At 47.7% G+C, this 25,371-nt stretch overlaps 1 protein-coding gene across 1 annotated transcript in view; it reads right to left on the reverse strand.

The window, feature by feature from the left end:
* Positions 1-25,371, reverse strand: part of Slc2a9 (solute carrier family 2 member 9) — a 117,712-nt gene that overhangs the window by 72,227 nt on the left and 20,114 nt on the right. The window contains exons 4-5 of the mRNA XM_051164825.1: positions 13,219-13,379; positions 3,348-3,472 (exon numbers count right to left, since the gene is read on the reverse strand). Coding sequence (XP_051020782.1) covers positions 3,348-3,472; positions 13,219-13,379 — 286 coding nt within the window. The remainder of the gene's footprint in view (positions 1-3,347; positions 3,473-13,218; positions 13,380-25,371) is intronic.

The following is a 25,371-nucleotide window of genomic DNA, read 5'->3' on the forward strand; positions in this document are numbered from 1 at the left end:
AAGTCAAGCCCTTCTCCCCTGTCTGTCTGTCTGTCTGTCAGGCATTTGGTCAAACAAACAAGAAAAGGGGTGTGTGTGTGTGTATGTGTGAGTGTGTGTGTGCACGTGCGCATGTGTGCACGCGAGCATGTGTGCATGCACCTTGATTTTGGGTTCCTGGATTCCATGAGAGCACACTTGGCTAGTATTTTAAGACACACAGTTTGTGGTATTTTGTGACAGTAATGACAAAACCTCTCACTGCAACCTTCCCTGACCAGTGCTGGGAAATCAGCCCTTCCATGCCCTTCTGAGTTTTCTATCTGCCTGGTGTCCTTCATAGCACTCAACACTAACAGGAAGTACAGTTGTCCCATGGGGAATGCATTGCAAGCCCTTCAGCAGATGCCTGAAACTGTGGATAGCAGCAGAGAGAGCCTACACCCACGGGGCTTTTCCCTGCATGTGAATGACTATTGGAAGTGCAACTGATAAATTAGGCATAGAAAAAGATCAACAACAGCAATAATCTACAAAATAGAAAATGATGATGATATGTTGTTAAAAACATTAACTTTACTCGGGCACGGTGGCACGCATCTGTAATCCCAGCACTCTGGGAGGCAGAGGCAAGTGGATCTCTGTGAGTTCAAAGCCCACCTGGTCTACAAACCAAGTCCAGGGCAGCTGAGGGTATACGGAGAAACCCTGTCTCCTAAACTCCTTGAAAACAAACAAAGGTGTCCAGCATTTCTAATCTGATTCAATCGCTCCATGAAACTGGAAAAGTGTCTTATTAATAGATTTTTCCACTTCTAGAATGTTCGGGATTAGTTTTCTTTTGAGGCAGAGTCTCAGATAGACTAGGCTGGCCTTGTCCCCAATAAGTAGTGAAACATGTCAAGGGTGACCTTGAATGTCTCATCTTCCTGCTTACACCTCCCATGAGGCATGTCCTCCACTATACCTGATTTTATATGGTGCTGGGGACTTGAACTCAGGACATGATGAGTGCTAGGCAAGCATTCCAGCCACTAAGCCGCACCCACAGCCATGTATTTAAATTCTTTATTATCAGCACACAGCCGACCTAGCCCATGCCTAGTAGTTTTCCTGTCTTTCTGTATAACTTCATTACCTTAAATGCCCTCACTTTGCGCTCTCTCTCTCTCTCTCTCTCTCTCTCTCTCTCTCTCTCTCTCTCTCTCTCTCTCTCTCTCTCTCTCTCTCTCTCTCCTCTAAGGGTTTGGTGAGAAGACATGATGTCTCTGTCTCTGGGTCTTGGCACAGCTTCAAGAGGCTGTGTTCCAGAAGTCAGCATGCATTTAAAAGTTCCCCTCTTCTTCCTTTTCTTTTGCTTCTTTCTGAATAGCTCACAGGAAAAGGATCTAAAAGGCGTTTATTTTGAGTCTGTGGCTGTGAAAAGAGTTGCATTCATCTGTGAACGTGGACATTCAGAGAGTGACAAGTTCAGTGTGAGTCTGCGAGACAGTCAAAACCAAGGGGCTGATAAAGATAGAACCTTCCAGAGAGAATATGGCAGAGGCCTCACCGGGGTCTGCCAAGCAGCTCCCACCTACCCAGCCTTCCTCTGTGTTGGTTCCACACAGAGGAAGCTTTACAAGCTTAGAACTAAGCATATAGCTGCAGCACGCACAACAAGAATATCCCCAGCACACCTGGGGTGGGGGCAGGCAGGCTTGGATCCTGCTAGACCTACTACTGCCCACACAGGATGATCTCGTTCCGGCATCATCCAACCAGGGCAGCCTTGCTATTTGGTTCCTCTATGGCAGGAGGAGGCTCAGACTGCTAGAAAAGCTGCAGTGCTTGTCCCCACTGCAAACACATTCCCAGCTGGAGATCTGTCTGCTCTTCCCATTGGCTTTGCTTTGGCCAAAAGTGACTGCGGCTAACGTATTGTACAGTATTCGCACCTTAGGGCCTTTTGCCTCCTGCTGTATACTCTGGAGCCCTGAGAATTTCATGAGAAGAGCTCCCAGATACTTGGTTGGGTGAGGCCCCTCTCTTTATGATTTCTATCTCCAATTGAGCAAGCAAGAGAACTGAGAATTAAACCGACAACAGTAAGAGTACAGAACGCAGGCAGGTGGGATGGCTCACTGGGTAAAGGTGACTGCTGCCAAGCCTGGTGGACCTGAGTTCAATTCCTGGAACCCACACGGTGAAAAGTGAGACTCTAATCCTGCAAGCTGTGTTTTGACTTACACACACACACACACACACACACACACACTGGCACACACCTTCCCTTCAATATAAATAAAAATAATTTTTTAAAAGTAAAAGCTGAAACGTGTAGAACTGACTGATAACACTGAGGCTTAGACTCTTTGCTCTACAGATCTGCAGGCTTAGGGCAAAAGCAGTTTGTTCTGATAGTAGCCTGAGTCTGTGAATGTCACTCCAGTGGCAGAGTCTGGCCATTCCTCTCTGCCTGCCCTGCCAATTAGTCTTGCCCATGTCGTATAGGCTGTACCTGGTTCTCCCCGTCGCACTCCTGGATCCACCTTGCACTCCATAGCCAATGCCCACAGGTTAGCATTGAATCATAAACCAGCCCATGCCCCGCCCCTCTCAGCCCTTTCTGGCTGCCTCTCATACTCAGCACAAACACTTGGTCCTAACTGTGGGCTCTACCATCCTGCCCTGGTTCCCTTTCAGCCTCAGCTCCCACACTCCCCTCCTCACCAAGCTCCAGGCTCCTTGGCCTCTCATTCTTCCTCAGAAATGCCAGTCACCTTCCACCTCAGAACCACAGTGCTCTCTGCTCAGATTTTCACTCAGTTTGAAGAATCTCTGTGCATCCCGGTCTCTGCCCGCATTTCCCCATCTCTAGCTGGCTTTCCTAAAAACCTCCTTGTCTCCTAGCCCTGCCTTGTTTTCTTCCAGTCTATCCCAGGTTTTATTCCTTTGCATAATTATATGCCTTCTGCCCCGGCAGCAGACTCCTCCCCAGCAAACTGGAACACAGGGCACAGTCAGTATTCTAACACTTGGTGAATGAATGACAAGATGAGCTGTCAGAGGCCCAGAATCTTTGGACAAGCAACTTATCACCTAGAATATGGACTTTATAAAGAAGGTGACAGAGGGAGGCATGATACACTGTAAGCCATCCTGGGCTTCGGAAGTGACTCAGCTCTACCCAGCTTGGTTTTCTCAGGTCCGGTGCTACAGCACTGTGTAGGGGAGGACTTAGCACCTCTGGCCACCCCACTTTCTGTGGAGTTCTAGAATCTTGCTCTCCCCCCAAGTCTATCCCAGGCCCAAGTACCTCTCTCCACTCCAGACAAGCCCCGGAGTGTTTCTGCCTTCCTCCCCACTTGGGGTGGAGCCTCACTCACCTCCATCCACGCCCATGATGAACCGTCCTACAATGAGCATCTCGAAAGTTCCTGCTGGGAGTGAGCAGGCCATCAGCAATGCTGCAGAAATTGCAAATCCATTGTTGACCAGCAGCGTGTACTTCCTGGAATGAAAAGTGACTTGATGAGGACAGCACACTGGGAGGCATGGAGTGTCCTGTCTGCCTCCAAAACAGAGAAGCCAGTCCCTCCAGACGGTGGGATGGGACACACTTGGCTGTGTGACCTTGAACCTGGCATCACTCCCTGCCTGTAGGTTCACAATGGGGTGGATGGGGGCACTGCCATCCTGAAAACTATGGAGTCCTTGTGGTAGTGTTTGAGTTCATCAATTCTGAGTTTTACTGAGCTTTTTTTTTTTTTTTTAGTTTTTTGAGGCATGGTCTCTGTGTTAGCCTTGTCTGTCCTAGAGTTATTTTGTAGATCAGGATGACCTTGAGCTGACAGCGATCCACTTGCCTCTGCCTCCCAAGTGCTGTGATTAAAGGCATGCACCACCACGCCCAGCTTACTGAGCATTTTTAAAGGCAAGTTATAATGTAAGAACTAGGCTAAGGGGAAAAACAGAAGCCAGTCAGTATTCTAGTGCAAAGGCATTAGCATGTCAAGTCAGATAAACCATTTAGAAGAATGATTTGTGTAAAGACTCTCTGAAAAGAGGTGCATTCTGTCATGCTAGTGCCTTAAGGCCTTGGGAGGGGGTCCCCAAAGAGCTGGCTGGCTCAGAGTAGTGCTGCCCACTGGTACTGCCTCTCTGGTGGGCTTTAGTCTGTTTCTGGGGATTGGACAATAGCTAGGACTGGAATCAGTAACCAAGGAAACTCAGGCAAACAAAAACAGTCAGGGAGCATGGTGCCCAGACAGCAGCTGGACAACCAGCGTGGCCTCCCACTGTTCTAAGCTGGCAGCCTTGATCCTGTTTCTCTTTCCTTCTTCCCTTCTTTCCTGCCACCCTCACTTGCTCCCTCTCCCTCAATAAAACAATCATATTTCCTAATGTTCAATAGGCACCTCAGATTTAATGAACTACAGTTTTAGATGTCAAGCTGCATTGGAACCACCAAGCAGAGCCAGACAGATTCCCTTGGCAATCGTTACTTTTACTGCTCTGTGTCAGGACCACTGTCTGTTTCAGCAATGTGTCCCTGGGCCCTCACAGTTGAGATTCATACCTCACTTGGGGGGCTGGATTCCTGGGCTGGCTCTGTCTTTAAGGAGTGAGGAGGCTCTGTTTCCCTTTCCTCATTTGTAGAACCAACCTAAAAGCTTCCATGTATTCAAGCCTTGCTGTGTGACAGGCCTTAATCTAAGCACCCGACATGATTAGTCCTCTTAGCATGTAGAGCTGTCTTCTGGGGCAAGCACTCTTCCATGCTGAGGTCATACAAAGTTAACCAGGACCCTGACATGTTAGAAACTTGCTGAGAATTATGAGGTTAGGCAGTCAAAAGAGTTTGGGAAGCAGCCTTTCCCCCCCCCCAAAAAAAAACCATTAAGTGAATTAAGAAACATTGAGTTGTTTTATAAATTATGAGAAGTGGGGGGTTTTCAAGGGAGACTCGGCACCCCCTGTGGCAGTTGGACTTCTGGAGTTCTAGGGCAGCTGCCTCTGTGAGCCTCTGTGACTTCTGCCTCATGTCATCATTGGAGCTAAGTTTTTTCCTGTCTGCATCTTCTGGACCATCGCATAGGCGCTGGCTTTTGCAGCTGTGACGACGGTACCAAGATCCTCACAAATGGTGTCCTACAGTAGCAGATGGTTGAAAGAGCCCAAGTGTTCACTAACAGAACACTAAGTTCTAGCCTGTTTGCCTGGGTATTGTGCCGGCCTTAAATCAGAGGTAGCTTCCTATAATCTGAATCGGGAAGAGCTGTCGAGAGAAGAGAAAAGGCCAGTGTGCAGCATTTGGTGTAAACTATGCAGTGATCTGTGTAGAAAAGCAGTGTGACTATGTACGCGTATGAGTGTGTGTGTGTATGTGTGTCCTTGTGTGTACCTGTGTGTCTGTGTGTGTATGTGTATGTACGTGTGTGTGTGTGTGTGTGTGTATGTGTGTGTACTAACTCAACCTTGTAGTACTGGGTGTCTCCAGGGAGAACTGAGGGACTGGGGGGCAAAAGTCAAAAGGGAGCTTTGTGTCCAGTAGGTCCTTTAGAAAGCAAAGCCACATAGATGTGTTATCTAGTCCAAAGTTGTGTGATTTTATTATTTTTAATGTAATTTAAATGGACTTTATGATGGAAAAACAGTTATTTCGGTGACTATCCAAGATGGCTAAACACGACTAGTGTGCATGTGAGGTGTATATATATCATATGGATATGCTAGATGGAGGGACAATTTGTGTCCCAGGACAGAGTAGGACATTCATCTCTATATTCAGAATAGCAATTAATCTAAAACGCATCAACTGTTTTGCTTCTGGAACTCCCCCTTAAGATTTCATAATACAGCTTATGTCAGGTGACTACAATCAAGGAAGTGAAACCCCAGATAACGGTGGAGCATGTGTCACCAGGACGGTGTCTGTCGCTTGCCCATTTTCCCTCTATCCTTTTCCCTTTTCTATGCCTTGCTGTAGGAGTGACATGAAAGGCCTCCCAGGGGAGCGCGGGGAAGGGCAGTCACAGGGTGTCCCATGCCCCCCCTCCCCATCACACTGTCTCTACTGTGCCCATTACTGAGTGCGCATCTCCTCTAGGGACCCAGCTGTGGTTCTAGCAACTGTGCCTTGCAGTAGGTGGCCCTGGCCTTTGGACCACAGTAAAGCTGCCTTTCCATTTCGACTTTCCATCCCAAAGATGGAAGGTGCTTGACTGTAAAAAAAAAAAAAAGGGAAGACTATTTCTCGCAAGCACATTTCTTTCCATGGTCCACATCTTAACCATTACGGCCTCGCAGGCCCAACCCTGTTGGTAGAGTCTTATCAGAGATGCCTGTCAGAGATGTCAGTTCTCAGAACTGGCCAAGACAGTGTTTCCCTCACTCTGCGGACAAAGGGCTAACAAGCCTGACTAGAAACCAAACCTCAGCTCCCTCACAGACACCTCCTCCCTGGCATCACTGCCATTAGAGTGGATGTTAAAGAATGTGAGAAAGAAAGCCATGGAGTCACACCTCTGTGAGGGCTCTCAAGCCGGGCTGCTCCTCAGATTCACCAACAGCGCTTACACACAGTCACCTGACATATTATGACAGGGATATAGTCTCAGGAATGTGTGGCTAGCCAATGACTCTGTAGGTGATGTGCAGAGGGCTGAACCGAGAACTGAGTGTCTCTGGTGCCCCCTGCTGATAACCTCTTCAGCCAAGGTTGTTCATACGGAGACATCACAAAGCTGCCCTTTCTTTCTGTCTATCTTTCTTTCTTTTTAAAAAAAAGATTTATTTATTAATTGTGTATACAGTGTTCTGCCTGCATATAATACCTGCTCACCAGAAGAGGGCACCAGCTCTCAGTATAGATGATTATGAGTCACCATGTGGTCCTTGGGAATTGAACTCAGGACCTTCGGAAGAACAGCCAGTTCTCTTAACCTCTGAGCCATCTCTTTCAAAGCAGCTGTCCCACCTAGCAAACCCAGGCCTTCACTGTAAAGCAGGCACAGGCTTAACCACTGTATATTCACTGTAAAAGATACACTATGAATTAGATAATCTTTTTTTAACATGTGTGGGTGCTTTGCTTATATATAAGTCTGTGTAGAACATGCATGCCTAGTGCCCACATAAGCCAGAAGAGGGCACCAGATCCCCTGGAACTAGAGTTACACACAGCTATAAGCCACAATGCTGGTGATGGGACTTGAACCTAGGTTCTCTGAAAGAGCGGGGAATGATCTTAGCCACTGAGCCCTTTCTCCAACTTCAAGTTGGAATAATCTTGAAGAATCAGGCCTGCAAGCATCTTAATCAAGGCCATACCATTGAATGAAGAGCTAGCACTCCAGTGACCAGGATACAATCTGCCTGCAAGGGTAGCTGCCATACTCACTCATAGACATTTATTCTTCCAGCAAACATTTACAACACAGGAATATGTGCTGAGCACTAGTCTCCATTCTGGCTTTATAGGACAAACATGGCAACATCCTTACTCTTAAGTCTTCTCAATGCAACATGAAACATGTGGCATGCCAAGTGGTGACCGATGCTAGGACACATGAAGCACAGAAGGGGCTATAATTTTACACAGTGACTGGGAGGGTGTGTCTGGGAAGGTGTACGAGCGAAGGTGTGAAGGAGGGACAGACAGCTTGCCAGGGACAGCATTCCAGGTAAAGAGAAATAGATATCCAGACACTATCATTGAGGTCAATATGGCTGGAGACAGTGGAGGACCAGGGAGGAAGCAGCAGTGGGCAGGTAGAGAAGAGTGACAGAGGAGCTCCTGAGGGCAGGGTGTTCTGGGCCACCAGGGGCTATGTGGTTTCTACCCCTGGTGAGGGGAGTTAGCCACAGAAGACAAAGGAAGGATGGACTTGACCCGACTTCTAACAAGACTGTTCAGGCCTCTGAGCTGTTCATGGCCAGAAGGGGACAGGGGCTATCATATGAGTGTTGGCAAGGGCTGCTGTCAACCAGGCTGACAGCGAGGCAGGTCGTGAGAAGCAATGAGATCCCAGTGTATTTTGAATCCAGACCTGCTTGCATTCACTGTTGGGCAAACAGAGGTGAAAAGAGAGGGAGAAGCCAAGATGTCTTTTGAGGTTCTAGCCTAAACCTTTGCACCATCCCCAGTGGTAACGTTAGTCACATCTGAGTCAGACAGGAAGCATTTGCAAACAGGGATGCACCCCGGCTAGCAACTTTATCATATTAAATCGTTCTTCCCAAAATAACTCTAGCCTGCCGGCCTCCCAGAGAAGAAGAAAACCTTATGCGCAAATAATTCTCCAAGCTGGCTCCCTGGGGTTCAGAGGCAGGTTTTAATCATCGTGTTTCCATTTTCTCCCAAGGATGAGCATAGCAACACAAACAAGGGGCATCAATTTTGAGAGCAGAACCCACTATCCTCTGCAACTCCACCCACGGTGCCTGATTCACTTCTGCGAGCTTCTCCAATAGTATCGGCCTTCCCTGTGTGACCTAGAAAGCCACTAGCTCTCAGGCAGAGAGGAAAATCGATAGGGTGATAGAGAGGTTGGACAACAGGTCCCTGAGAAAGGCTCAGTGTGAGGAGACTTGACCTGGACACGGGAGGGTTAGGAGAATCGTGGGAGCTGCCTTCTACAGGCTCAGCCTTTACAGGATCAGGATTTGTAGCTGGGAGACTGGGGGGTTACTATTTTGGTTTGCATTTGCAAAGCACTTGTCTGCCAGCCCTAGTGAATGGAGAGGCTGTGTGTGCCTTCCAGCATCCCTTAAACCATACTAGGCCTGAATGCCGAGATGATACCTTACTCCACATCAGCCACGTTCTCCATCCTTTCCTGCTTCCCCAGCTTGACTTCTACTGTTCTCCACTTCTTCCCATGTGCTTGACAGAGCTCCATGGTTAAAGGCTACCCTGTCAAACACGTGCTGAACATCAAGCGTAGCTGAACAGGTGGAAGGTCTCATCAGAACTTAGGACTCTATGCCTCTATCTCTTTCCACTGAACTGGAAGCACATTGCCTTGGCTAGGCTGGCCAATGAGCATCAGAGATCCATGTCTCTTCCCCCAGACCTGAAGGCTGGGGTTACAGGAGGTGGCCGCCACTCCCACTCTCTCTACCTGGGTTTTGGGGGAATCTGAACCCAGGTTCTTGTGTTTGTGCGGTGGGCACTTTACCAACAGAGCTTTGCAGCCCAGCACCAGATGCTTTTAAGGTAATTATTAAGAGAGAGACCACAGTGCTGGTTGACGCTGGCGCTCTATGGAAGAGATTGACAGGAAGACGGCTAAGAGATGGAGGAGAAAGACAGATCGCTGGGTTTCCTTATGACATTCTGGGAGCTGGCTGGTCCAACATAAGTTACGTGTGCCAACAAACTCCTTTGGGGACTTGAGCCAACTTGATTTGGGCTCCATGACAGGCATTTAACGGCTTTCCTGGGAGACATGAGATGCCATGTAAGTTTGTAAATTGCGTCATGTTCAGCCCTCACAGGTCTCCCTGGGGTGGGTCCTGCTTGTCTGCGCTTCACAGACTTTCCCCTTGGGGGACCAGCTGCCTCTTGCTGAGCCTGTCACTCATCCTCAGTACTTTCAGGGGCCATGAGAGCCTGCAGGTGAACTCTCTCTCTGCCCCAGTGGCAGCCCTGGGCCTCGGGAGGGGTGCTTTTCTTGTCCAGAAACCCAAGTGTATCCATACAGTGCCCAACCCCCATCCTGACAGCTGTTCAGATGCGTGTGCTGCGCAGATAGATGTGGTTGCACAGGCTGTCTGAGATCTGATTTTAAAGCCCGTGTAGGATTTCTTACTTTTCTTACTTTGTTTCTTGTTTTTACCCATTTCCAGAGGTAAGGATATGTGCAATGAGAACAATTTTGCATAGTTTAACACACTCACACACACACATACACACACACACACATACACACACACATACACACACACACATACACACACACACACATACACACACACAAAGGAAAAAAGAGAGGAAGGAAAGAAAGAAAGAAGAAAAGAAAAACAATGTTGCTCCACTGAGCACTAGTGACCCACATCAGGAAGAGCCCATGGTGATAAGGCCACTCATATCTCACATGGCTATGGGAACCATGATAATTGGTTGCTAGGATGAGCATTTTATACCCAGCATCCACTTTGATCTCTGTTAGGTCGTGCTCACAGAAGCCATTACTTTAATTTCATGTTACTGTGATCCAGGTGGGGCTGGAGAGTTCATGTAACTCAAAGATATCCCATGAGCCACCAGCATCAAAGCCAAGAGCTGAAGCTGAGCCTGCGGCTACATCTGTAAACAGAAGACAGGCCGTCCTGTGTCAGGAGGGATAGAGGGGTCTGGGGCAACAGCACAGGAGAGATGGCTCCAAAGAACTCTCTATGGTCTGAGTTCTCCCATTTAGAGACTGCCTCGGAGGAGGGAAAAACTGTATCCCTGGAGCCTGCCTAAGGTCATGTGTCCCCTCTCCTGAGACTTTTTTGCTATTTGAGCTTCCCCATCTCCATTGCTCTCTGAACACAGATCTTTTTGTGGTCCAGCCACAGCTCCCATCCATGCCCAGAGACTGTTGGGATTATCAGTAGCCAGTCCTGCCCCCACTGCTGGAGTTAACAGTCTCCAGTTCCAACTTGAGCAGAGATCCATGTCCACTGAACTTTTCTTCTAGTCACACACTGTAGCACCCTCTAGTGGCACACCCAGGCTGCTGCTGTTGTCCCTCAGCCCCTCACCGGGATCTGGCTTCCTTGTCCTCTTCTCCCTGTCAGTCCCAGGAGGGATTGGGTCAGTTTGGCCTGGATCTGTGTTTCAGACCAGCCCCGCTCTTCGAGAAGGAGGTGAGCCACCGAGCCTCACAGGGCATGGGGTTCACGGCTTGTAAAGCAAGGACAACAGTGGAGGGTTTCTGACGTGGCCTTGATTCCCAGGACGAGGAAGAGGAGCCAGCAGTGGTTAAAAGCTTACTGAGCAGAGCACTCTCATCTGGTCTCAAAGCATCACTCCCACAACCCCTCTGGGCTGAGGTGAGGATTCAAAAGCATGAGTTAGGAGATGAAGGTGGCAAAGTCCTGAGTTCCATAAATGGCGGCTGGGAGCATTTAGCTCCCCAATTCCCGGAGCACCTTCCTCCACTTCACTGCCTGGTGCAGAGCCTCCTTAAGGGACAGCTTTGGGGCAGGAGTGCACAGCCAAGTATGAGGTGGGTAGACATCACAGTCCACAGAGCCTTGGGGCGGGGACAACTGTGCCTAACTGGGATAGGCAGGAGGACTGTGGCCGGAGTGGCGCCATCTGGGTGCTACCTCATTGTGTGCCTAGGGTTCAGTAGCCATTGAGTTCACAGTTCTGTGGCCGGGCAGAGGCCCTACCAAGATCTGCTTGAGTTGCAAAAAGATGTGCTTGAATTGCTGGGCCCAGCATGAGCTCAGCCCGTGTGAGCTACAGCTGAGCCTACACAGCACCCCCTGGCCTCTCTGACCTCCCGTTTCCCATCATAGAGCCACCAAAGCAGAGCGGACGCAGCAAGAGTATGTGAGAATGCCTGGGATGCTGGAGGACCTTAGAGAACGTTTCTCAGTGCCCTCGGCAGAGCCTATGCTTTCCTAATACTCTGAGCCCAGTAGTCACTGCTCTGAACCTGGCCTTGGGGACTATGAAAACACCAGAAGTCCCCCTCGCTCACTGGACACCCTATACCTTCACAGGCACCATGTAGATATCACCGACATGGTCTTCAGAGAATCTTGCTGAAACATAAATATCCTAATGAGCAGGGTAGGAAGGACTGGGTGGGACCCTTCATAGAAGTGTATGTTTCTGTAACCCCAAAATCTGAGAGATTTTTCTGGGCCTCGTTGACTCCCCTCTCTAGTTTGTCTGAATGCAAGATAGTGACTTATTGAGGAGCTACTCTGTATGGAGAACAAGGTGGCCATAAATTCACGGTCTCTGTTCACTGGGATACCTCTCATAGCATTCTCTCTCCACTCCTGTTCCCTAACACCTGTAACATTGCCTAAGGGGGAAGCCATCATCCTGGGCTTTGAATACATTAGATGACTTGGCCAAGGTCATCCATCTAGTAGTGGGAAACTGATGATTCAAGTTCAGACGTGAAAGTTGCCAAGACTGTCTTGTCCACACACACCTCAGCAGCCCCCAAGAGGCTGTTGCTAACAGAAAGGAGACTGAACATACTGAGGGGGGCAGGAGGTGGAGGTCTGATAAGCCAATTTGCCCTGAGAGAAGGATTCAAGTCATAAATAAATTAGGGATCAGGCAAACAAAATGGACCTGATTCAAGAGGGATTGGGTGGAAACTTACACGTGTGTGTGTGTGTGTGTGTGTGTGTGTGTGTGTGTGTGTGTGTTGTACAGGGGTTCACTGTTGTGTGGGTGCATGTGGAAGGCAGAGATCAACCTCAGAAGTTATTGTTTGGGTACCTTCCATCATTTTTGAGACAGGGTCTCCCATTGGCCTGGAACTTCTCCACATCAGCTAGGCTAGCTGGCCCTCCGGCTTCCAGGGCTCTCTCATCTCAGCTACCTACCTCACCTGCCATCCCTGGGATTTCAAGGATGCACCGCTGTGTGTACCTGATTTTTTAATGGGGATTCTTGGGATCTGAACTCAGGTCCTAACACTCATGGAGCAAGTCCTATGCTGACTGAGCATCTCCCCAGCTCGAAACTTGTTGTTTTTGATACTTAATTTGTTGCAGCCTTATCAGTGACAGGAACAGCCTGACATTCCCCCAAGTGACCATCAGTCATACAGTAGAAGCCATCCTGGATAGCTGGTTGTCTTACAAGGATGATCACTTTGTGCCTCTGTGGAACAACTTGCATGGCTCTGTGCTGTGACCCAGACCCATTCTCCCCCCTGCTCTATTCTGGCCTCTTGGATGAAAACAACTCGGCCCTTTTGTTTCCTGCAGCAGATCAGAAGACAGTAGGACAGAGAATTGAGGCCATCACTTCCCTGGTCCCCTCATTGGGTTCTACACAACCTAGACCCTCCACACTTTCAGCCCCCACTCATCACTGTATTACCCAATCTTCCTGGATACTGCCACCCTCTTTCTTCCCCCCCTCCAACTCTCTTGCTCTTTAGGCAGTAAAGCCTTTTCAGTTAAACTATATGGAATCTTGTTGTCATTAGGAACATTGATAATGATGTAGACATGTTATAATCATTATAGAAAGGACCCCCAAATGGAAACAATCCCCCTACTGACCTCCCAAGAAACTTTCCGATCATCTTCACCAGCAACGTTCCCACCAGGCCACCAATTGCAAATATGGACACAGTCACAGACCAGAGAAGAGTCAGGGTATCCGCGTCTATGGGATGTCCATGCCTTCTGACCCAGGTTTCATTGTAAAAGGCCTTGATATACTGGAAACAAACAACAGGAGAGGTTATTTCCTTCTCTTCTGCCCACTGCTGGACACAAGCACAAAAGGTCTTTACAGGGCAGTTTCATCATGCTTGGCGCCTTGCAGAACTCCGCACTCTATCTCACCAGGTTCTTCTAAGAGAAGAACTTTTACTTTTACGTCACTTTGCAGGAAGAGAAAGCGAGGCTTGGAGAGATAGCATGATTTGTTTGGTAGTCAACAGATATGGCCCTAAGCTCTGACTTTACATTACAGTGGCCTCAACTTCAGAGTACATTCACAGCTCACAGTTCTTAGGCCCCCTACACATATGTAGTAGATGTGCAGCTTGGTAAACATGCGGGTCTCCTAACAATGGCAGTGGGGGCTGTGTCTGGCTCTGTTGCCTGCCTTTGGATCCCTGTCTTCTAGCTGGGCTGCCTTGTCTGGCCCCAGTGAGAGAGGGTGTGCTTAGTGTTGCTGAGACTTGAGGTGCCAGAGTGGCTTGGTATCCCCTTGGGAGTCTCCTCCCTGAAAAGAAGGAGAGGGGGATGGGATGGAGGTGGAGGCATGAAGGTGAGACTGGGAAGAGAGGATAGAGGGGGCTAGGATTAGGCTGTAAAGTGACTTGATTAGTTAATTTTAAAAAGCTCACACTTCTAACAGAAAAGCCACTGTGCGATAGCAAAGAAAAGACAATAGGCACGAAAGAAAAATGTTCACTTGAAGCGAATCAAAATTCATGTCTCTTGTTCTTCAAGAGACACCAAAAAAAAAAAAAAAAAAAAAAAAAAAAGACATGAACCTAGTGCGATGACTCAGTGGGTAAAAGGAGAGAACTAGGTCCCTCAATTTGCCTCTGGCCTCCATACATGTACCATAGCATATACCCACATACAAATAAATAGTGTAAATAAAATTATTTCTAAGTGAAGATAAGCCATAGACTGAGTTAAAATGCTTGTAATGCATATAGATAGCTACAAAATAAAAGTATCCATGGTACATAAATAACTGTTAAATATCCATTTGGAGACAAGTGCATGGTTATAGAGAAGGCTCAGCAGTTAAGGCCACTCTTCCAGTGGGCCCAGGTTCAATACCCAGCACCCACTAGGCAGCTCACAGGCACCTGCAATGCTAGTTCCAAGGGATCTGACAGGTTCTTCTGGCCTCAACAGAGGTCAGAGACATATATGCAGACAAAAACACCCATACACATAAAAATATTTTTAAAAAATAAATACATTTTGAAATGATCAAGAGATCTGAACAGACCTAAGCAACCATGCACTGGTCCCTTTGGGCAACAGCCGACCCAGTATCACTAGCCAAAGAGAAATGCAAATGAGATGCATGCAAATGAGATGCATGCAGACACCCACTCCATCCTCATCACAGCCACTGTGTTTGGGGCAGGCACTGGGTGGGTCTAACATGCAGCAAAGACTGGGTTCAGGGCGCCTTGCTCTCCAAGGAAGTTCACTTCCCCAAGACAGTCACAGTTGTACGTTGTTATTAACATGGGCCCACAGACCTCAAAGCAGCCAGCATATGTCAGCCAGCGTATATCATTACAGGAAGAACTTGGGTTTGGCTCTCACAGACCTGAGCCCCATGCTTGCAATTTAAGCAGCGCCTTCACCTGCAGGGTAGGAATGATAACTCTGACCTCTAGGGCCTGCTGTGAGGGACAAATAAGAACATGAAGCAGTGTCCAGTCCTGGAGTGGAGCTCACACAATCCCCACCTAGATAAAGATGCTGTGATGCCCAGCACAACAGATCTGCTGCTAGAAAACCTCATCACAGGGCTTTCCTATGGGCAGGCCCTAAGATATATCTAATTGAATGTCAGTGGTGACCTTGCTCATAATAGACCCAAACAGGAAACAACCCAGACGCTCACAGCAGAACAGATAAACAAATTACAGAACAATTATAATGGGAAACGCTACAGCTATGAGCACGAACTAACTATAGCTCCATGCAAACAGAGAGGGACCATCACGCCATAATATCCATCCAAAGAAAGGAAGGAAAGCAAGCAATGGTTCCATGTGTAACACTCGAAGAGTCTACTGGTGGAATTCCATACAGGTAGCAAAGTGGGGAAAAGCTGTTAATATCGGGCCAGTGGCTTTTATGGGGGACGCTGTGAGAAATGAGTACTCCATCAGGACCTTGAATCATCACCCAGTTGATAGCAACAAAAATTCTAGGCTAACAAACAATCTTTATCCTGTGGGTGAATTCATGCATGCGATACACATATGTATTTTATGTGTTCTTATGTGAATCTGCATATATTGCCTTCTTAAAACTTAGAAAAATAATAACAATGAAAAAATGTTCCAGATGAAGGGAATTTTGTTGAAACAGTATGGTATAGACTGGAGGATTGGAGTAAGGTACTTGACACACAATCATAAAGATCTGAGTTCTGTCCCAAGAATCTATATTTAAAAAGAAATCTGACACTGTGGCACATGTTTCTGATCTCAGCACTGGAGAGCCAGAGATAGGTGGACAGCCTAACTAGCCAGCCAGTGTTCTGAATCAGCATGCCCTAAGCCAGGGAAAGACCTAGTCTCAAAACAAACAAAGCCATGGTGGACAGTCCCTGAGAAACACCATAGGAGGTCATTGACTTCTGGTCCTCACACCCATGTATGCACATATGTGTGTGCATACTCACAGAGATGTGCACCCATGTACACATACATGTGCACACACACACACGCGCGCGCGCGCGCGCGCACACACACACACACACACACACACACACACACACACACACACACACGCATACACCCAAGCAAGACAGCAAGGTGAAGAAAAGCTTGGGTGTTCAAAGGAGAGTCAGTGGTGGTAGGATGGGACAAAAGGGGACAAGACAGGCAGGCTGAGGTGGAAGAACTGTGTGTACTTTCAGGATTCTGATTGTGATTGTGGCTTCCTTACAGTTTTCTCTGGGTGGAGTGGGTTTGAGAGCAAGGGGAGGGCACGGTATGTTTGCATTTTCACAGGATCTCTCTGGCAGAGGGGTGGAAAGGAGGTAGAAGGGGAGGTAGAAATGAAACCGGGTGCCTTGTTGAGGAAAGTGGTGTAACCAGTGCAGCCTTCCAGACATCATGGAAGCCTGGACTAAGAAACGAGGGTGTGTTGCAGGATATTTGATCCCATTGTGAACCCTGAGATTGTGAACTGTAAAAACTTGTTTCTTGTTTGGTGTGGTTCAGCCTTAACACACACCTTTATCCCAAGAACTTTCCGTTCCTTGTAAACAGGTGATTATGCTGTGGCTCAGCTCTAGCACACCCCTTTAATCCAGGAGCTTTCTGTACACAGGATTTAATAAAGTTAACCCTAGGTCAAGATGTGGAACAAGAAACCAGCTGACAGGGATTGAGTAGACAGGAGGGACTTTGAGAGAAGGGTATTTAAGGCAGCGTGGAGAAGAAGAAGGAGCTCCTCAGCCCTTTGACTCTTTAGATTTTGGCTTTCTCCTCCTGGGCTGACAGGTAAGCTAGAAAGCCTTTTCCTCCTGAGATGTCAGCTGAGCTGAGTAAGAAAAGCTTTTTCCTTTGGGACATGAGCGGAGTAGGAAGGTCAGCTGAGCGCTTTCTTTGAGCTAGCAGGTTTTCACGCCAGCATCTGGCTCCTGGGTCTTCGTTGATAAAATCGAAAGTCTGGCATTTTCTATTTTTATAACAGCAAGGATGGGCAGACAATGGGTGGTGAGACAGAACCTGGGAGTAAATGGACAGGACTTGCTTGGTGACGGGCTGCAGGTTTGGAGAGTGAAGGTGCTGAAGAAGGTGAGGGGACATAGAAGACCCCCTCGGTTTCATGCAGGCTGGGGAAGAAGCCCGGAGTGCAAGCATCCTCTCCTTGCTTGGTAATTTTCTTTCCACTCCCTCTGTTCCCCAGATGTACAACCTCTTTGCTCACTGCATGGAGTAAGGCTGGAGTGTGACCTATTGATGATGATGACGTTTTTACACCTTCATCCATCGGTTCATCGGACGAGCATGTGCTGAACATCTAGCCTTGAGCTGGACATGAAGGTCAACTAAACCTAATCCCAGGTCTCAAAGGAATAGCAGCCTAACAGATCTGGCTACATCCTGCATCACTTAAGAATGCTCTTGGCTGCAGGTAACAAGAAATGTCAGCCTAAAATGGCTAAACCACAAGGCTACTTAATGAAATGGTAGCTCATAGCAGTGGTAAGCATGGAGGACGGGAGGTCGGGTGGCTCAGGAACTTAGAATGCAGGAGCTTCCTGATGCTTTGCTCTGCCTTCTATAGTTTGTTCTCATCCCCAAGGCTGCATTGTTTTACAACCGTGGGATGCTCCGCATCACAGCTCCATCCACATGCTTTCTCACTCAGGTGTAGCAAGAGAAAGCAACCCTGGGCCCTCGTTGATGACTCTCTACTCGAAAGAACAGACTAGAGCCTTCCTTCCCATCCCTCAAAAGGACCCAACCCTGCCTAAGATATTGATCTTAGATTTTTGGACTACAGGGCTAGGAGACTGCATGGTTCTATTTTTCAAGTCAAGGGTACTTGTAATAGCAGCTTCGGCAAAACCACACTGTCTCCATGGACTTCCTCATCACAACCAGTCTAAAACCACCACCTGGTCACCAGGGATGCCACAGTGCTGACCCTCAGGCCCTCACCTAACAGCTATGAGCATCCTCTCTGAAGAAATATGTCTCTGTCAGTGGTGAGATGCCGCTTAAACGTTAACTGCGTAGTCATATGAAGTCACTGCATACAACACTAGTCTCCTTCCTATTTGGGAACAGGACTCATCTTCTTGGTGATAAACCCGGGAGGGCCACTAACCACTTCAGAGGTCAAGAATACCACACACCATCTTCAGGTATCTCCTTGCAGCTAGGGAGTAAACATGTGGTCAGGACTAGCCAATCAGATGCCTGCATTCCAAATGCCATTCTGATTGGATGTGGCAACTTCCCAAAGTGGCTGTGCTGGGATGTGCTGAGGTCCATGGGATGATGGATGACCTGTGCTAGGATGTGCTAAGGTCCATGCCTCAGGACCAGCTCTGGGTGTGGATTTGGCATAGGATCCTGGGTGCAGAACTCGGGGCCTTGCTCAATTCACTATTCTTTTTTTTTTTTTAATAGAGATTTCTTTATTTATTATGTATACAATATCCTGCCTGCAAGCCAGAAGAGGACACCAGATCTCATTATAGATGGTTATGAGCCACCATGTGGTTGCTGGGAATTGAACTCATGACCTTTGGAAGAGCAGTCGGTTCTCTTAACCTCTGAGCCATCTCTCTAGCCCCTCAACTCACTATTCTTTCAACAACTTTTTAGCATTGATCATGCAAAAATTGTTTGGGTAGCTTAAACTACGGAATTCACTAATTTACACAATGTCTGCTTTTTACCGCAAACAGACCTGGAAATAGATGCCTTTGTGTACAAATGAGCCGTGACATGGGCGGAGCTAAGGGCGGTTCTGAGGCTCATGTAGGGTAGGGAACATTTGTGCTATAACTTCTGCACAAGTGCAACAATTCCTGTATATACATTGTTGAACAAACCATAGTGGGGCAAAAGTGAAGCAGCTGGGTCCAGTAGGGCATTTTTGGATTAAAAAACAAACAAACAAACAAACAAATACCAAGGGTTGTTGGAAAGATGGCTCAGTGGTTGAGAACACTTGTTGCTCTCCCAGAGGACCAGAGTTAAGTTTCAAGCCACCAACTTTAGCTCCTGACCCCAACACACACATGGGAGCATATACTTCTACACACATACACACAAATTAAAATAATTTAAAAAAATAAACAAATAAAAATTTAAAACTCAACATCAGCCAAGCCTCTGTATGGGCTAGACTCTGTTGGATCCTGGAAATACAATCTATAAACACCCAAGGAGCACACGGTATACAGAAGCAGCCATGCGAGCAGCTACGTCACGGGCATAGAAGGGTTCGAGGAACTGAGGGTCACAGGACATCCCAGGAGCACAGCAATTATAAACAGGGGCTGCAGCCAGTGGAGGAGCTTGCAAAGGCAGTAAGTGCTCTGAAATTAGCAGCCGCTGTTCCTGCCACTAGTTAGACACATAGAGGCTGCTCTCGCTACCGACCTTGGCCCTTGTAGCAAGCCTACACTGACTCAATAGTTAAACTCACTTATGAAGAGCGCAGCCACGCAGCCAGCTCCTACCCCGGAGAGTCTCTTAGTGCCTTGCTGGGAGAGAAGTAACAGGTGTGGGCTTGGAGAAGCCAGCACCGTACCCACCGAGTCACAGTGCACCGGGAAGCCTGGTGGGAGACGGGGAAAGTGTCACAACCCTTCCAGTGGAGTCTGTGTGACAAATACTACACGGCCTAAGGCTATGACCCCTACTCTAGGGAGAGCCTTCTGGACTGGAGCTGATGTTTCTGCCAGGAGAAACTGATTGCAGTTCTTTTCTCTCATTGTGATTCCATTCCTACTCTTTTAACATAACTCTATTTCACTCCCAAATCAGGGACTTTTCAGGCATGACCACGTGGCTGTGAGACGACCCTAACTTAGGACTGCAGCCAGGGACTGTTCAAGTCCGGAGTAGTTCTTCTTCACGTCCACTTATTAAAAGAGACATGACTAGAAATTAATCATCAGTTAATAATTTGTATTGTGGCTTACAAAGAAATAAAGTGTTTCAAAAGAAAGCTCCAGATAGTGGCGCTTAGATATTAGAAAAGAGAACTAAGAGAAAAAACTGTCTTGGCACACAGGTGTTAGGCATAAGTTCCATTTGTGGGAGAACATTGACCCTGGACAAAGGGAACATATGCATATTGATACCAAGCCAGTAACTCAGAAGTGAGGACGTCTTTGCTGTGTGTTCTGTACCCTGTATTGTTTCATTTAAAGTTGTAATTCAAACTATGACAACACAGTAACTTTGCATTCTGTACCTGCACTGTGTATGCTCACTGACTTCCGTGAATCTACTCTGTGGGAAAATGTAACCACAACCTGCCCCCCAATGCCCCCCCACATTTTTTAAATGTATGTATAAAAATGTAGACTACTTGCCTAAAAAATATACTCAGATGCAACCTCAATTCTTGGTTGCTCTGTTTGTCACTCGCCTTATCTCTGCCCACCGACATTTCGAGAACTCTCGTTTCCAAGCATCTAGCCCCAACTGAGCCGGTCCGTGGCAGGAAAGCATGCTATCACTAACTGCCACGTGCTGCTTTGGGAGCCTGCAGAGATTTCTTGCTTTCGTTTTGGAAAAATCACAGAGAGAAAAGCCTCTCTAGAAAGCTCCAGAACCTCGAAGACCGCACACAGCCTGTGTCCCTGCAACACGCAGCTCACAGTTTCCCTGGAAGCCTTTCTAAGTGCTGCTGGTGAGGGAAACCTGAGATGGTCCAGATGACGGACCGCCTCCAATTCATCACGGCTGCCTGTCAGTGTGACCTGCAGTGTGTGACACAAAACAGGTGGCTGTGTGCATGCTTGTGTCTTGAATCCGGGCTTCTGCTTTGTGTCGTAGCCTTGTGAAATGACAATAGCAAAACTCATGAAACAGGCACTGTGTTGTTCTGGGCACAGGACCCCTAACATCATCACCTCCACCCACAGCCCTGAGATGGGTGGCATTTTTGGTTCTCTTTCAGAGCAGGTGAGGAACTGGAGATGGAGTCATAAAGAATTCACCCAAGCTCACAGCACTAGGTGTGTTGTCGTCAGGAATGAAACCCAGGCAGTGGGCTCAGATTTCCCCCAATGATTTGCTTTTATTTGGTTTGGTTTGGTTTGGTTTTGAGTTTTTAACCCAGGGTTTCTCTGCGTTAGCGTTGGTTGTCCTGGACTAGCTTTGTGGGCCAGGCTGGCCTTGAACTCACAGCGAGTTCTGCCTCCCAAGTGCTGGGATTAAAGGTGTGTGCCACCATGCCTGGTTTTTATGTGCTTTGATGGTTTGTCTGCGTGTGTGTCTGTGTGAAGGTGTTGGGTCCCCTGGAACTAGAGTGCTGGGAATTGAACCTGGGTCCTCTGGAAAAGCAGCTAGAGCTCTTAACCCCTGAGTCATCGCTCCAGCACACAGACATACTTTTTTGTTTGTTTGGTTGGTTGGTTTTGGTTTGGTTTTTTGGTTTGTTTGTTTTCCAAACAGGGTTTTTCTCTGTAGGCCTGGCTGTCCTTGAACTCAGAGATCTGCCTGCCTCTGCCTCCCAAGTGCTGGGATTAAAGGTATACACCACCACCACCTAGCTAAAAATTTAGTTTTCAAGATTTATTTAAGTGTGTATGAGTGCTTTTGCCCATATAATGTGTCTGTGTACCATGTGTGTGCAATTCCCACAGGGATACAAAGATGGCATCGGAACTCCAGGAACTGGAGTTCCAGATGGTGGTGAGCTATTTCTGGATGCTGAAAATGTAACCTGGGTCCTCTGCAACGTTAACAATTGCTCTTAACTTCGAGCCCTCTCTTCTTCAGCCCCTCCAACTTGTTTCTTTAATGTGCATGTGGGTGCACATGTAGGTAAAAGCCAGAATTCAGCCTTCGTTGTCATTTCTCAGGAGCCATACACTTTGCCTGAGACAAAGTTTGTTAGCAGGACCTAAAATTTGCTGACTTGCTTAGCTGACCTGTCAGTGAGCACCAGGGATGACTTTGTCTCCTCCTCCCCAGCACTGGGATTACAAACCGGCACCACTGCACAGGGGGTTTTACATAGGCACCAGGGACAGAATTCAGGCCCTCACTCTGTGGCAAGCCATTTCCTCGGGCCTGGTTTCAAGTCTTTATGTAGAAAATGTAAAAATGGTTCTACCAACACTTCTGTTGCATGCCGCCTAGCTTTGTGCTGAGGAGAAGACACATGCCTGTTGGCTGCTGAGCAGAAGGCACGTGCATTCCCAATAGCCTTTCTGAGACGTTTCCCTTCAACACAAGCAAACCAGAATTTGAAAAACAAAACAAAACAACAACAACAAAAACAAAAACAAAAACAAAAACAAAAAACACAGAGCCTGCTAGACTTCAACAGGTTAGAGTTTGTGTCAACTTTTCTGCCTCTCAGAGCCACGTGACTATGCTCTTTGCACCTGCTAGGGCTGTGGGAGCGCTTGCCACCCAAGGAATGTGAAGTGATTCTCTGAGCATGCACATTCACAGGTGCCATTATGCACACTGCCTTTCCCTGTCAGCTGGCCTGTCCCCCAAGAAAGCAGAAGGGCAAAAGCCACTGAGAATGGTGGGGCCACAGGCTTTATGGAGCAGAATCCCGTGGTCACCTGTCTTTGATAGCGACATGAGTTTTAAAGAGTGTCCATGGTGTCATAGGGGAGGAGAATAACGGGAAAATGGGGGGGGGGGGAGGAATGGGAGGATACAAGGGATGGGATAAACATTGAGATATAACAAGAATAAATTAAAAAAAAAAAAAAAGAGTGTCCATGGTGTTGAGCTGCCATGAGTACTGAGCTTATTTGTTATAGCACACTGATTTCCAAAGGACAAAGCCCATGGCATTGCTACTCACGGTGATGTGAGCCTTCAAGGGGGCAAGATTCAGGCGACAGTGTGAAGGTGAGCAGGGGTGGACATACAGACCTTTGCCTAGTGCTTCCTTCTAATGCTTCAGGGAAAGCTGTTGGCTTCCATTTGAAGAATACATTCTGCAACCCAAGATGGTCTTCAGGCCACTGTGGTAGTGAGATTCTAAGTCTGCACCACCCACATCCTGCATCTCGTGCTTTACTTTTTCCCTAGCCCTATATCCAAGGTCTACACATCTGCTTCCTTATTTAGGGAATCAGATCTCCACCTTTTAAGGCTAAAGCTCCCAGCCTTCTATCTTCAGGAATCTCACGGGGGGCTAGTAAGGACAAATCTACCATGACAGCATGAACAGGAAGCATTGTGCTTAAGGAATCCGGCCACATGGCCTAGATCTGGGAAGTCAAAGGTGTAGGTAGGCTGGGCTCAGGCAAAGGGAACACAGAGTGCATAAGCTGGAGGTCACATGTGGACACAGAGGAGTTGTACATGGCCCAGTGGTCCTGAAGGGTAGCCCAGACTAGAAGAAATACTGTGGGGCAAGGCGGGGGCTGGCCATGACTGGCTTTACCCACAGGCTGTAAGTGTACACAAACTCCTAGAGGGCTTGAAAGTGGATTAGCAGTTGTGATCTGTCGCTCATGGTATTCACTTTAGTCATAGCTTGAAGGCTCTTCCAGGGTCTAGAGAGGATGAAGGCAGGGTGGTGAGGGGGCTTCTACGTTTAGTATGAACTGATGAGCTGATATAACCTTAGAAGGAAGCCCATAAGGAGTGCTAACTAGAGTTTAAACTTCAAAGAAATGCCTAAGAGGCAGCACGGGTAAAGAAAAAGAGACCAAATGGAGAGCCGACCACCTTGAACCCAAGACTTGCTTGCACCTTTGAGTGCTTTTGTGACCTTTGAGGCAGCCAGCCTCAGCAAAAGTTTCATGTCTCTGGAAAAGTGTGCTTGGGCCCAGGGAGGGACCCTGGCAACTGTTTTGTTCCATTTGCATCTTTGACACTTGCCTGCTGGGTGACAGAATGTATTACTTTACCTCTCTGAATCTTATGTCCTGCAACTAATGTCATTGCCCTGTTCAAGGATTTACTGTGTGAACTTGAAGGAAGAAAATAAGAATCCCCGTCCTGTGTCCTTAGAGTCCCATAAAAGAATCCAGGCAGAGGGGAAGCTGGTGGCAAAGGAATCACTATTATTATAGTTCTGTGTCTATAAAATAAAGGAGGTCTAGACACGTTTGCTTCTGAGGTCTGAGAATCTATAAATAATTCACCATTACCTCACAGCCTAAAAACCCAAGGGCCATGCTTTGGCAATAAATTGAACTCTACAATTCTCCTCCTCCAAAGGATGGCAGGCAATGCCAGGCAATGGAAGGAAAATTACCTTGCAGCCAGGTTTGTGATATTAACACGGCACCAATTTATCAGGACCCTGGCATGCATTCAACCACAGCGACTCTCAGGGGGGTGCCATAAGTACACACAGAAATAGAATACTCTGTAGGTGGTCCAGAGGACTCGCGTGTTGCCTAATAGAACCAGACACGCGTGCGGAGCTTGTAAAGGGTCAGCACTCACAAACACACCACCAGAGGGAGGAAACGTATATGAACACCCTTGCCAAGGCTCCCCACTGTAAGCACTACCCAAGCCTAACAGGGCCATCTCATGTCACCCAGCTCCCCACACCAAAGTGGTGTATAGTTGACACTCAGTACACCTCAGTGGCATCTCCCATAAGCAGAAGTGCTGTTTCTACACGTGTCTGGTTTTCTTCTTCTTTTTTAAAAACAGATGTATTTATTTATTATTATGTATACAGTGCTCTGCCTGCATGTACACCGGCAGGCCATTATAGATGGTTGTGAGCCACCATGTGGTTGCTGGGAATTGAACTCAGGACCTCTGGGAGAGCAGTCAGTGCTCTTAACCTCTGAGCCTTCTCTCAAGCCCCATGTCTGGTTTTCTTCATCCCTCCAAGTTTCCCCACCTCCCATCTGCCTGGGTCATCTGTCCTACCTCTCTGATGATAGAGTCCACTGCCTCCATCCTATTGAGCGAGGGCTCCTTCGAGCCATGATGACACTGTGCTCTTTTCCCCACAGCGGCAACAAAGGCATTTCCCCAGGGGAGCTTCGTGATGAAAGAAGGCTATGAATCAAAGATGAAGGCTTCCCAGACCTAGTAAGATGAGATGCCAGGGGGTGCAGCAGGGGAGGGAGTTGGTTCCCACCACTTAAAACACCCAAATCAAGAAGGCCCCATCTGTCTGCCAGTCAGTGGCCCTACCAGTTCTGATCAAAACCAAACCACACCCAGTAGAGGCTCAGTGCTCCCAATTTAAATAACACAGTAGCATCCTCAAGATAAATTAGAAGTGATAGCCCTGAGTTATAGATGTACAGTACACTGTAAACAAACAAACACGCAAACAAAAAAA

The sequence above is a fragment of the Acomys russatus genome, chromosome 22 (assembly GCF_903995435.1).
Source record: "Acomys russatus chromosome 22, mAcoRus1.1, whole genome shotgun sequence".
NCBI classification, from domain to species: domain Eukaryota; kingdom Metazoa; phylum Chordata; class Mammalia; order Rodentia; family Muridae; genus Acomys; species Acomys russatus.